Here is an 11,908-nt window from a genome sequence, read left to right as displayed (position 1 = left end):
ATCTACAATCCATGACTTGATTCGTTTCGTACCTGATACACTTCCGATTCTATGTCTCTCCGTGCGAACAGGCAAAGCCTCGGAAGCAACTCTCCCGATGTTCTGACCAGAACCGTCGACAGATTTCCTCCGTCGCACGAATGGTTGACAAATCTCGCGATATTCCCGATCCTCGTGGCGTCGATGTTTACCCTTAGGCACGCCTGCCTCGAAGGAAGATGCTCCCTCACCACCAGAAGTGCTGGACTGAAACCTGTCGATCTTAGTTCGTCGTACATCTTCTGCCGTCTCCTCGCTTCCTCTGTCGTCAAGAGCTCGCCTTTTCCGGGGAAAACAAAACAAAACAATGGAGTTAGTTTTGAAGAGAACAAATGGGTGGACATTATTGCAGACAAAAACCCGATGAAGACCAAGCGCTGTTGTGTACGAATATCGATCTTGTTCCCTTGTTCAAACCAGCGATTGATCGACACAGCCTTAGTAGTTAACTAGCAGAATTCTATTCTACACTATACATTAAGAAGCAGCGTCGAAATTTGGCTAAAAAGGGGTCTAGACAGAGAACGATAACAGGATTCAGACCAGACCAGTAACTGGCTTCGCAAATGATCACGAATCACCACAACTAAAGAACAGATTGGTATTAATGTTCTTCTCTCCTAGCTCAGCAATTCGTAATCATCATCAAGCATCTAAAATTTCCTCCATAATCTCCTGAAGACCATTCTGATCAAACTCTCCATTGTTCAGATGAAGCTACATTTCCATATTCCAACCCTAGAACCTGACATCAACGTTCCTTTGTTCTTCTAATCTCAAATTCAACATTCAATTCAATTCAATTTCTTCCGCCGAACGAGCTAATACATTCATCCCCAAAGCTTTCAACCTTTTTTATTTTTTGGGCAAACAACGGAATCATTTCCAGAAGTACCAGAATTTACCTGCGTATTCGCAGATAAACTGGCCTTGCCTTATGAACTGATCGGCGTACAAGCACCAACCTTTCTTCTCGTCTCTTACGATCTTCAGACGAACCGAAATCCCTTTCTGCGTTACTCGGTTGGGACAATTCGACCCGCACCCGCAACCCGACCCGCATTCTTTCGCTATCTCCACGCCCGCAAGCGCCAGGCACGGGCAATACCCCTCGTCGCACGTCACGCAGCCACACCCACCAACTCTCTCCCCTGACTCGTCCACCAGATTCACCCCGAATCCACCCGCCGAGTCAGAGGAACGCCTCGACCCGTTTTCAGACGTCGACTCTGCCATCACACCTGAATCGCTGACCTCTCCATGACTAGAAACCGAAACCGAATCTGGGAGATCCTGTGACCCATTTCCCGAGTTCGGACCAACTCGACTCACCGGATTCCCACCGATTCCGTCCCATTCGCGGGCATCAGGAGCCGCTCCCCATTTCTGTCGCGGCGAGGGATAGGCCGGAGAAGAGGAGGCGAGAACCTGACGCGGGCTGTAGACGAAGTAGGCGTAGCGGTGACCATCGACGGCGTTGCGGAACGGCACAGGGAGGTTCTCGAGGGAACGAGCGGCGTCGATGGAACGACGGAGTGTAATGGATTTAGAGATTAGGGAAAGGGTTTTGCAGGTGAGGGAGATGGCAGCGAGCTCTTGGGCAGTCAGCCATGGAAGGATCAAGTTTGCGTATCGGAGGAAAGCACTGGTAGTCGCTGTGATGCTTTGGGTTTCATCAAGACGAGGTTTTTTGGGTGATTGTTGTTGCATTTTCTTGGAAGATAGCCGGAAAAAAAAAAAAACTCTCTTAATCTTAATAAGAAAAAGTGGAGATTTTTTATGATATTCCGTAGAGGTCGCTTATTGGGAGCCAATGGACTATCTGGAGGGATTCTCTTTGGAACCTCCTGCAAGTCAAACGACACCGTTCCTAAGCAATCTTCCGTCGTCGCATCGTTTTCACCTTTCTCTTCGTTCCAGACGGAAACTTCCAACGAGCTCGAATTCAGACTCTCCTTCTCGAACGCGAACACTTCAGAACCAAACCGAAGAAAACAAACGTTTGAACACTTTGTAAATTAAAACTATACAGAATACAAGGTTGGTATAAGTTCTGAAAAGAGTTTTTTTTTATATTAGGTGATTGTCCAGTGGCGGGGCTCGAACCGTGGTTGTGGAGCGCTTTTGCGTATGCCCACACCACTTTGCCACCCACTGCTGGGCCTGAAAAGAGTTACTAATAGCTAGTTGAATTAATTGGCTTTACGAATTAAATAAGGTAATTAATTTTGTATTAAATAAGTGTTGTTGTTGTCGTGTCATCGTCGGAGTTTGATTGGCGCTCCAACGGTCATCTCATACCGCTTTCGTACCTAAAGCCACCAATAAAAATAAGATTTTATTTGACTCAACGAAATTGAATATTGCCCACCCCCCCGCCCCCCACAAAACCCCTTAACGGTCACTTTTCCCACTTTTATCTTTTTGGCTCTCCCAACGAGAACGACGATTCCTTTACCACTCCTTCCAACAAAAACTTTAATATATTACTATAATTGACATAAATGGTACGGTAAAATTAAATAAAATATAAAACACGACAAGACAAAAAATTTTAAAAAACAAGGCCGTGGATCACAGGATCTGATCGGACATGGGAGGGAGTCGCCGGAAAAAGTTGACGGGAACCGAAGGCATGTCGTCTCTGAATCTCGGGTGTCGGAAATAGTAAAATCCGGACCCCAACACGAACACCTTAAACGGCACGACGTAGAACACAAACGACGCCAACAGGCAGAACACAACAAATATCCCCGTGGCACGTGGGTCCCGCCAGTTGACCAACGCCTCGAACCTCTCCCCCTGTGCCGCCACGTCACCCAACAGTGTCTGTGCCCTTCCGGCTAACGCCCTCAACCGGTCGTACCGGATCCGTACGATCTCCGGCGGTCTCGTCGTCGGGAACCCGTCGAACTCTTCGTCGAGCTCGTCGGCCGCGACAGCGTCCACACAGGAGAGACGAGGGTCCATGTTGAAAACGACGCGACCGCGGTAACGGAAACGGAGCGCGAGGATCAAGAAAGCGTACATGAAAACGGTCGGGAGGACAAGATGTGGACACAAGACAATGGCCACGAGAAGTAGGTGAACTAATACGGTGGTCGGTGGGTGGGCCCAAGTACGGATACCGTGGATCCAGCGAACGAGAGTAGCGGTGCGTGATAGGAACGTGATGACTCGGAACCAGTTGGCTTTACTACGCCTCACGCTCCACACGTGCGTATCAGTGTCCAGCATGAACTGGACCACCTCTTGGCCTAACGGTGGCTCAGACCGCGTGAGCCGGGCAGTGACGATTCTCATTGCGGTGTGACGGAGGATGTCTTGTTGGGCTGGACCGAGAGGCCGAACGTAGTGCATCCTCGGGAGCATCGGTGTTGTGTAAGCTTGTATGACGCTAATCCACGACGGGCATGAGAATCGAACCGCAAGCTCAATCTCTCCCATCTTCTTGGCCCCACTCGGTAGTAGAACCGTTAACGCGTAAGAGTTTACATACACACGGTTCATATCTAGCGTGGACAAACGTATACGTATTTTCCCAATCCGAAGGTCTCTATCTTTCACTTGTTTCCCGGATTCATCCCGTTTGTATCTGCCATTGTCGAATACGCCGATTGTGAGAACTGTACACGGGTCATACACATCCCACGTATACTGCTCGTTCCATCTCGGATTAAACCGGTCGAGGATTGTGCGTGTACGGATCCATTTCGGTCCGTATTTAGCCACAACGTATGCGTCGGTGGTACCACGTGTACCGTCCTTGGTTTTCACCGGTAGTAAATTTGTAGCCCCTCGGATTCCAACCTCGAGCAAACCGATGGGTGGCTTGGCTAGCTGTTTAGCGGCAGCTCGGACATCGCTTGTCACGTGAGCAGCCTCGTCTAGAACGTGATACCCACCTTCCAAGCAAACTTTCACGTGGATCCTACCGGCGTATGGCTTGTTCTCGTCTCCAGAGAGGTTGAACCATCTCGATTTCGGGTCTGTCCGGTCATCATTCCTCCTCTCGATGCTTCCCATGTGTATCTTGGTCTGACCGATCGATTGACCGTTCGTCACGTCTTCCACTGACACTACCAGAAACGGCTCAAACGGCTCAGCGGCTACGAAGACCAGATCCTCGTTCCATGTCGGGTTTCCCGAACCAGCCGAAGAAGGGGACAACCCGATATGCGTCCGAGCCGTTTTGAAGACCTGAGCGCCAAGCTGAGCCTTTACATACAGCTCGGCTGGAGCGTTGCCCTTCTGCTTAGCTTCAGATCCCAAACCAAGCTGCAAATCCTGGGTTTGGATGACCATTAGACGTAAATACCACAACTTCGGGGACAAGTAAACCTTGGATCGGGTCTCCGGGATCAACCCGCCAGAATCCGATTGCCACGCCTCTTGGAAAGCCTCATCTGCTTGAGTCCCGATCCAGACGGCGAGCATGACGTCATTTTCCGGTGACTTCTCCGACTCCAAACTGTACCATTGAGGAGCCAATGGACTATCTGGAGGGATTCTCTTTGGAACCTCCTGCAAGTCAAACGACACCGTTCCTAAGCAATCTTCCGTCGTCGCATCGTTTTCACCTTTCTCTTCGTTCCAGACGGAAACTTCCAACGAGCTCGAATTCAGACTCTCCTTCTCGAACGCGAACACTTGGTCCCAGTCTTTTCCTGTTTGCGTCTTCGTTTTCACGCTGTGTGTTCCAATCACTAGCTTTGCGTAGATCGGATGATTCGATTCGTTTTTCGCTCGCTTTGCTTTCGCGATGCGAACATACAGAAACGGCATCCGAGCCACGAGATCGTAACCGCCACGGTTTCGGTCGTTAGCTAGAGAGTGTAGCTCTAGATCGCTTCCGGTTAGACTATGCTGGTTTCCTATCACCGTTTTTTCTCCATCTCTGTGCTTCGCCTTCTCCGACTGAGCCAGAGGCGGATTCGTTAGCTAGAGAGTGTAGCTCTAGATCGCTTCCGGTTAGACTATGCTGGTTTCCTATCACCGTTTTTTCTCCATCTCTGTGCTTCGCCTTCTCCGCCTGAGCCAGAGGCGGATTCTGCCCCTCCGCCGGGGAAGCTGACGCCGGCGCCGGAGACTTCGCTGCTGCGTCAGGTGGCTTGGCCGTACTCTCCGCCGGAGCCTCAGATTTCTCCTCCGGTTTTGGTTCCTCCTTCGGTTTCTCCTCCTCTTTCTTCTCTTCTTCCTTCTTCTCCTCTGTTTTCGACTCTGCCTCCTTCTTCTCCTCCTCTGTTTTCGGATTCTCCGGCGGTTTCTCCTCCCCGGAGGCCGCGCCGTCTGGGGCCGCTGCCTCCGGTTTCTGCTCCGCCTCCGGTGGTGGCGGCGGAGACTCATCGACGTAATACACTTTTAACCCGATCTCTCCCTTAATCTGCGAGAACACGCTCCTCTTCTCCAACGGGTAATACACTAGAGTTTCGGATCCGATCTTCGCGAACGCATTTCCGGCGATCTTAACCTTACCGAGGAACGTGCTTCTCTTCCCGGTCTTCTTATCGTTGTACAGATTGATCTCTAGGATCTCCTCCGCCATGGATTCCAGATCGTGGACGAGGAACTCAAGCTTCTCGTCCCACTGCGGATTCAGATCTCGGAACTTCGTCTTCGTCCGCCGTCGTTGTCCATCGAAATCGACGATCGCGTACGCGCTCGCCGTCCCTTGCCCATCCTTCGGCATCAGATTCTTGGCGTTGCAGACCTCCACAATCAGCTTTCTCGGAGCAGTATCCGCCATTTTTGTACCGTAACAGAAAAAAAAATCAAAACCCTAGATGATGGATTCGTTTCAGATTAAGAAAATTGAAATCTTCGGTTTCTCTAAGATAGAAACGCAACTTAGATGGAGAGAGAGAGAGAGAGAGAGTGTATAAAGAAAGTAGTGAGTGAGAGCGTATTGGTGGTGGGGGATTTAAAAAGGATGAAGCGGGGGAGCTCAACCACGTCATCATAAACACGTGAGGAGATGTTGCCACGTGGCTTACAAGCTCCTCGAATTTTATTGTTTTTTTAATTTCGGCCACGCTGAGCTGGCAGGGCTGAGCACCGTGCCTGGTGCTGACGATGGAGACAAAGCGAATCATACTTAATTTAAATTATTTTTGAACAATTACCATTACTAATGTAACCTTATCAATGATACATTTCAAATCATAATATATAGACTATCTAAACCAATTATTTTGTTCAAAGAACCTGCTTTCACATATTTTATTTTTACCCTATGATTTTTCAATATAAACTTGGGTTTAGGAACTTATACTGATTTTATGTCTTTATTTTGTTAAAAAAAAGTTGGATAATTTTTTTCGGAAATACAAATGGCATTTTCTACTAATGCGTTCTATTGATCTTTTTTTTAATATTTTCATTAATCTATTGCAATCTGCTGCATGTACTTGTCGCTAACCCCCAACAAAATTATTACGAAAATGCAAAAACAAAAAACATCAATCAGAAGCCGTTAGTTACTGTTTCAATACACCTAATTGATCTTATTTTCAGTATATAAAAAAAAGTGAATTATTAGGCGCCTATATAACTGATAATGTATTTATTATGATTACACATAACTGATTCATGTTTTATATTTTTTACTTTTAATATAAGAAATTTTGCATTAATATTACATAAATAATTTGAAATCATTTGAGAAGCATACTATTAATTAAAGCATTAAGCATAATTAAGAGTGGAAATTACACTTTTAGTGGATCAAGATTGATTGAAAGGACAAAAAAAAAGAAAGATGAGAGAATCTTTGTGATATGGCCGCTCTTACCAAATCCTCTTTATTTTATTGTATTAACTCAACTCAATGTAAATGAAAAAGGGAATGAAGAAGCCAACTTGCTTTTTTTTTTTCTGCAAGTTTTTTTTCCTCTGCAAAAATGAACGTTGCTTTGTTTTCGAGCTTATATTAAATAAATGTATACAAATAAACGAATGAGTATGTAGATAATTAAATCAAGTAAATATAAAGCATGTACGATAACTTTTGTCGGACAATTTAATATTATTTTCTTTGTTTGGGAAATTTTAAATAGAACGCGATCCCTTTTATAAAAAAAATAATTAATATCCCGAATGAGATATAGGGCGGACGTTTCGATACGAATTTTATGAATCGAACCGTAGAAAAAAGTGGTATCTTTTTTGAATCGAGTGGTTTGAAATCTCGACCGGTAATATTTTAGAAACGAATTTTGTAGAATCGAACCGACTAGAATTGAATGTAAAAAACCGAAAAACAAAAAAAAAGATAAATTTTTTTAATAAAAACTGAAATCGAATCGAAACTAAATCGAATTCGAACACAAACTAAATACTGAAAAGCTCATTTCTACTCTTGGTTGCCAAAAATGCAAACTTTTTTAAAAATGTTTTATTAAAAAAATCAACAGACGCAACAAAATAATAATCAAACTTTTATAATAACCAATTTATGATATTTAAATTATTTTTAAAAAAAAAAGTATATATGGGTAGTGGCCATAAGTTGCAACAAATTTTTCCGGTGAGTCATGTTAGTTCGGGACCAATGTTCTCTAAGAGTGGACCATAAATAAAGGAGTTAATGTATTCCACCTATATACATCCCATATTGCTCCATGTATATACAAATATATATATATATATATATATGTCGAAAATTAATGGTTTTATCAAAACTATTTATGTAAATAAATAGTAAGAGATGGTTATACAAAATATATCTGGTGACGTGGATATTGTTGGGTCCACGTGGCGGACAGCTAATCGGCTCAATGGATACTCCTCTTTCACCAGATCCGTTCCTTTTTTCAGAAATCCATGTTTCTGCTAAACCCTAATCTAATCTCCAGTTAACTTTTTTTTTATAATCCTAGGGTTCACCAAACTTTTGTCTCAATTACATACCCTAAAAATCAAAGAAATTTGAGTAAATATCCTTCCCCATGTTTTGTACGTTCTCTTACAAATAGATCACCGAATTTGGATATCTCCGGTTACAAACGAACCAAAGATTAAAACTTTGGATATCTCCACTTGATGTAATGAAAATCTTGAATGTTTCAGAAAATATCTCTAATCAGACGTTACAAATTGTCAAAGATCGAACAAAACCTCTCAAATATGAAAGAAAACAAAACAGCTAAACCCCAAATATTCAATTGTAATGACAATATATAAAATCCAAAATGTATAAAATGACAACTAAGTTAGAAACATATATATATATATATATACACCTCTTTATTATGCATGGGCATGTTCCATGTTAATCATTTGTGTTGTTAATTCAGTTTGTGTACGAATTCCGTAGGAAAGGGCCTACATCCCTTTATATTATTACAATACATATATGTATACTATACTATATCATATGTGGTGGGTTCAATCCTTCAAAATATCCTATTCGATCGATTTATATTAGGGTTCCTATAAAATGGAAATATTTTTTTTGTATAAAAAACATAAGTTTATATATTGTATAAACTATTTTATATCCCAAAAAAAAGTTCAACCAACGGGGTTAGTGAAATCGAAATGGAGTACATGAAGTACTTCCCCATGTTATCAAGAGTATAACTCATTATCTACATCGCTGGATTTAATTTGACTATATAATATCTCATATAGAAAAATAATCATACAACAGAAGCCGAAGGGAATGTCTACAAAGTAGCTCGCACGCCCCCTTGCGTATATAATAAGTTTACCTCTCTTAATTAATCAAAGCTTTGACTTTAATTGCGCACGTCTTCGACATAAGGCTGCATTCGTTTCGAATCATTATTATATTCTATATCACCCCTTTGTCGGTCCATTTCCTTGTATATATATACACTCTCATGGTTGATATCAATACATAACGCAGGAAACCAAAACATCGTATCGCTATAATATCTATATAGAAAAAAATGAAAGGGGCCCATAAGTTTTCTTTCCTTGTCTTATCGTTCTTAATTTTCCCGATCGCATTTGCTCAGCTAAGGATCGGATTCTACAGCCGTTCATGCCCTCAGGCCGAGACTATCGTACGTGATTTGGTACGCCAACGTTTCGGCCGCGACCGTACCATCACCGCCGCTTTGCTTCGGATGCATTTCCACGACTGTTTCGTTAGGGTAAGATCCATGCAAACATATATTAACACGCATTATATATACGCCCAACAAAAAATACAAACATATATACATATACATATATATGTATATATATAAAGACCCTTAATGATCATCTTTCATGATGCCATTTCTCGTGTCCTTTAGGGCTGCGACGCCTCTCTCCTCATAGACACAACTTCCACGCGGACGTCGGAAAAATCGGCCGGACCGAACTTCAGCGTACGAGGATTCGATCTCATAGACCAGATCAAGACACAACTAGAGGCTCAGTGTCCGAGCACCGTCTCTTGCGCTGACATCGTGACGTTAGCCACTCGTGACTCGGTCGCATTGGCCGGTGGTCCCAGCTACACCGTCCCGACAGGCCGTCGAGACGGGCTCGTGTCGAGCCCTCTCGACGTGAACCTTCCCGGACCCACCATCTCCGTCGATGGAGCCATAGGGTTCTTCAAGAGCAAGAGAATGAACTCGTTTGACGCCGTGGCTCTTCTGGGCGCTCACACGGTCGGCGTTGGCCATTGCAGTCTTTTCCAAGACCGGCTCACTAATTTCCAGGGAACTGGACGACCTGACCCGTCCATGGACCCGGTTTTGGCTGCCAGGTGAGTTAAACCGGCCGGTTTAGATGTGTATATAAGAGAAACTAATAAATCTACGATCAATTCACGAATTGAATTGAAATCGGTTCAGTTATTCATAAACCGAACTGATTGGAACGGAATAATAGCTAACCATAATCGAATCAAACCCAAGATAAAAGCCAGACGGGTTTGATATTTTTATTTATAACCGATCCACTGAACCCAAACCGAATATAAAAAAATAAAAAACGTGTTTTTAAGATAATTATTTTTTTTGTTAAAAATTTAATTGCAACCTAATCAAATTTTATATAAAACTTGAACGGATACAGTTTTTTTTTTAAATCGAAAAAAAAACAAACGCGACTAGAAAAGGAATCGAACCCAAATAGAAAACCGAAATCTAAACCTCTAATTTTCATATCATATCAAGTTTTTATGGTGTTTTATAACCTTTTTTCTATGTAGTTATACTAACCACATTATACTATTTTTTTTGTTAAAGAACCACATTATATTATTGTAAACGGTTTTAATTTACATAGAATTGACGTCATAGGCTAAGGAGCACATGCGCGGGGCCAAACGACCCGACAACGGCATTGGACCAGGGAACACCCCTGGTGTTCGACAACATGTTCTTTAAACAGATCAGAAGGAAGAGAGGAGTGTTGCAGTTGGACCAACGGCTCGCTACCGCGGGAGCCACTCGCGGCCTGGTGGCTCTGTTCGAAGCCAACAACGCATTCTTCAAGCGCCAGTTCGTGAAATCTATCGTTAAAATGGGAACCATCGAAGTGCTCACTGGTCAATCCGGAGAGATCCGAAAGAACTGCAGAGCCTTCAACCGCCGAGCTTGACTCCTAATTCATATATATATGTATATGCAAATTATGGTCGAATGATTTCGTGGGTGGGTTCATAACAAAAATATAATTGATTTGTGATATTATATAAATGTGTGTAACTGTTTGCTGTGTTGAATTTGATTTTTTTTTTTAATAAAGAGTTGAATTTGATTTGTGTGGTCATAAAATATTTTTTTACATTTTTTTAGAGAAAATTTGATCATATGGGCTTTTAATAATGTATCTATTGGGTTTATGATTGGCCCATCCAGTGGACCATCGAATGGGCACGTTCGCATGCTGTCTTGGTGACTTGAATTATAATATAGATTTATAAAGATATCATAACAATGCTAATAATCAAACTATAGCTGCAATCTTAAAAATAGATGTTGAAATAAATACATCAATTTTCTCGTACGCTATCATTCTAGAAATAAATTTTATGCATTTAATTCTCTATTATTTTTTTGTTACCAATACAACAGTTTCATGAAGATGAACAGGGCACATTTATGGATACCATTATAGATTGGATGTTTATTAAAAAACTATTACTCCATCCATTTCAAAATAATTGTAGTTTTAAATTATCTCACATTTAAAAAAATAAAATAAAAAGTCATATATACCCTTATTTAATATTTTTATTAATATAATTTGATGATAAAAACAATGTTGTCATTAATAATTTATTAAAATATATTAGGGATAAAATTGAAAAGTATTGTAAAAAGATGTTTTGAAAATATAGAATGACAAATATTTTGAAACATGAAAAATAACCTAAAACTACAATTATGTTGAAACGGAAGGAGTAAAAAAAACTCAAAAACACTCTAATTTCTACCGTATCAATGTGTAAATTTTAATTATAATAAAATAATATATATCATCTGTATTAAATTTTAATAAAATAATATATATCAATGTTTGACATTTTAATTGATTAAAAAAATGATATTTAATACCTCTTACTGGCAATCTGACTCTTTAAATACCATGTACAATGAATACCATTGACAATAAAAAGATTCGTTAATACTAATCAAGACATATATCAAATTTGTTAAGATTATATTTGTATATTGATAAAGATATTACTATGGTGTAGTATTTAAACTAAATTCTATCGATTTAATCTGATAAAATAAAAAGTCTTTTTAACGATATTTTCCTTTTTTTCCCGTCCGGCACTAAAAAACTTCAAAAAAAAAAAAGCACAGAGTATATAAACACTACGACAAGAACCACAAAAAAAAAGACTTGAAATAAAATAAACCCTATTACCCTTTTTTTTTAATCGAGGGGGGGGGGGGGG

At 41.4% G+C, this 11,908-nt stretch overlaps 3 protein-coding genes across 6 annotated transcripts in view; 1 reads left to right on the top strand and 2 right to left on the bottom strand.

Moving 5' to 3' along the window:
- The window catches only part of LOC104827255 (histone-lysine N-methyltransferase SUVR3-like), a 2,431-nt gene extending 671 nt beyond the window's left edge, over window positions 1-1,760 (bottom strand). The window contains exons 1-2 of one of the 2 annotated variants that reach the window (XM_010560396.1): window positions 945-1,760; window positions 42-319 (exon numbers count right to left, since the gene is read on the bottom strand). In XM_010560396.1, coding sequence (XP_010558698.1) covers window positions 42-319; window positions 945-1,749 — 1,083 coding nt within the window. In that variant the 5' untranslated portion in view covers window positions 1,750-1,760. The remainder of the gene's footprint in view (window positions 1-41; window positions 320-944) is intronic. The other variant, XM_010560397.1, reaches the window with a different exon arrangement.
- A 774-nt stretch (window positions 1,761-2,534) lies between these two features.
- Window positions 2,535-5,887, bottom strand: LOC104827254 (protein QUIRKY). 3 transcript variants are annotated; one of them, XM_019204090.1, is made up of 2 exons: window positions 5,000-5,887; window positions 2,535-4,884 (listed from the first exon to the last, which is right to left on the bottom strand). In XM_019204090.1, the coding sequence occupies exons 1-2, from the start codon at window positions 5,783-5,785 to the stop codon at window positions 2,614-2,616; spliced, it is 3,057 nt and encodes a 1,018-aa protein (XP_019059635.1). In that variant the 5' UTR covers window positions 5,786-5,887; the 3' UTR covers window positions 2,535-2,613. The 3 variants fall into 3 exon arrangements, with proteins under 3 accessions (XP_019059635.1, XP_010558695.1, XP_010558697.1); XM_010560393.1 differs by having other exon boundaries at window positions 2,535-4,908; window positions 5,024-5,887; XM_010560395.1 differs by having other exon boundaries at window positions 2,535-4,956; window positions 5,063-5,887.
- Window positions 5,888-8,918: 3,031 nt separating this feature from the next.
- On the top strand, window positions 8,919-10,715 carry LOC104827253 (peroxidase 57-like). Its single transcript, XM_010560392.1, has 3 exons — window positions 8,919-9,158; window positions 9,303-9,760; window positions 10,299-10,715. The coding sequence occupies exons 1-3, from the start codon at window positions 8,952-8,954 to the stop codon at window positions 10,597-10,599; spliced, it is 966 nt and encodes a 321-aa protein (XP_010558694.1). The 5' UTR covers window positions 8,919-8,951; the 3' UTR covers window positions 10,600-10,715.
- The last annotated feature ends 1,193 nt before the right edge of the window (window positions 10,716-11,908 follow it).

This window comes from Tarenaya hassleriana, unplaced genomic scaffold (genome assembly GCF_000463585.1).
Source record: "Tarenaya hassleriana unplaced genomic scaffold, ASM46358v1 Cleome5, whole genome shotgun sequence".
NCBI classification, from domain to species: Eukaryota; Viridiplantae; Streptophyta; class Magnoliopsida; order Brassicales; family Cleomaceae; genus Tarenaya; species Tarenaya hassleriana.
This window is presented reverse-complemented; position numbering and strand designations above follow the sequence as displayed.

Excerpts from the sequence above, each read along its gene's own strand:
- LOC104827253 (XM_010560392.1), top strand. The coding sequence starts at position 8,952 with ATGAAAGGGGCCCATAAGTTTTCTTTCCTTGTCTTATCGTTCTTAATT. Across the intron at positions 9,159-9,302 it reads TCCACGACTGTTTCGTTAGG|GGCTGCGACGCCTCTCTCCT; the intron begins GTAAGATCCATG and ends CGTGTCCTTTAG. Across the intron at positions 9,761-10,298 it reads GACCCGGTTTTGGCTGCCAG|GCTAAGGAGCACATGCGCGG; the intron begins GTGAGTTAAACC and ends TTGACGTCATAG.
- LOC104827254 (XM_010560395.1), bottom strand. The coding sequence starts at position 5,785 with ATGGCGGATACTGCTCCGAGAAAGCTGATTGTGGAGGTCTGCAACGCC. Across the intron at positions 4,957-5,062 it reads CTCTGGCTCAGGCGGAGAAG|TCGGAGAAGGCGAAGCACAG; the intron begins GCGAAGCACAGA and ends CCTCTGGCTCAG.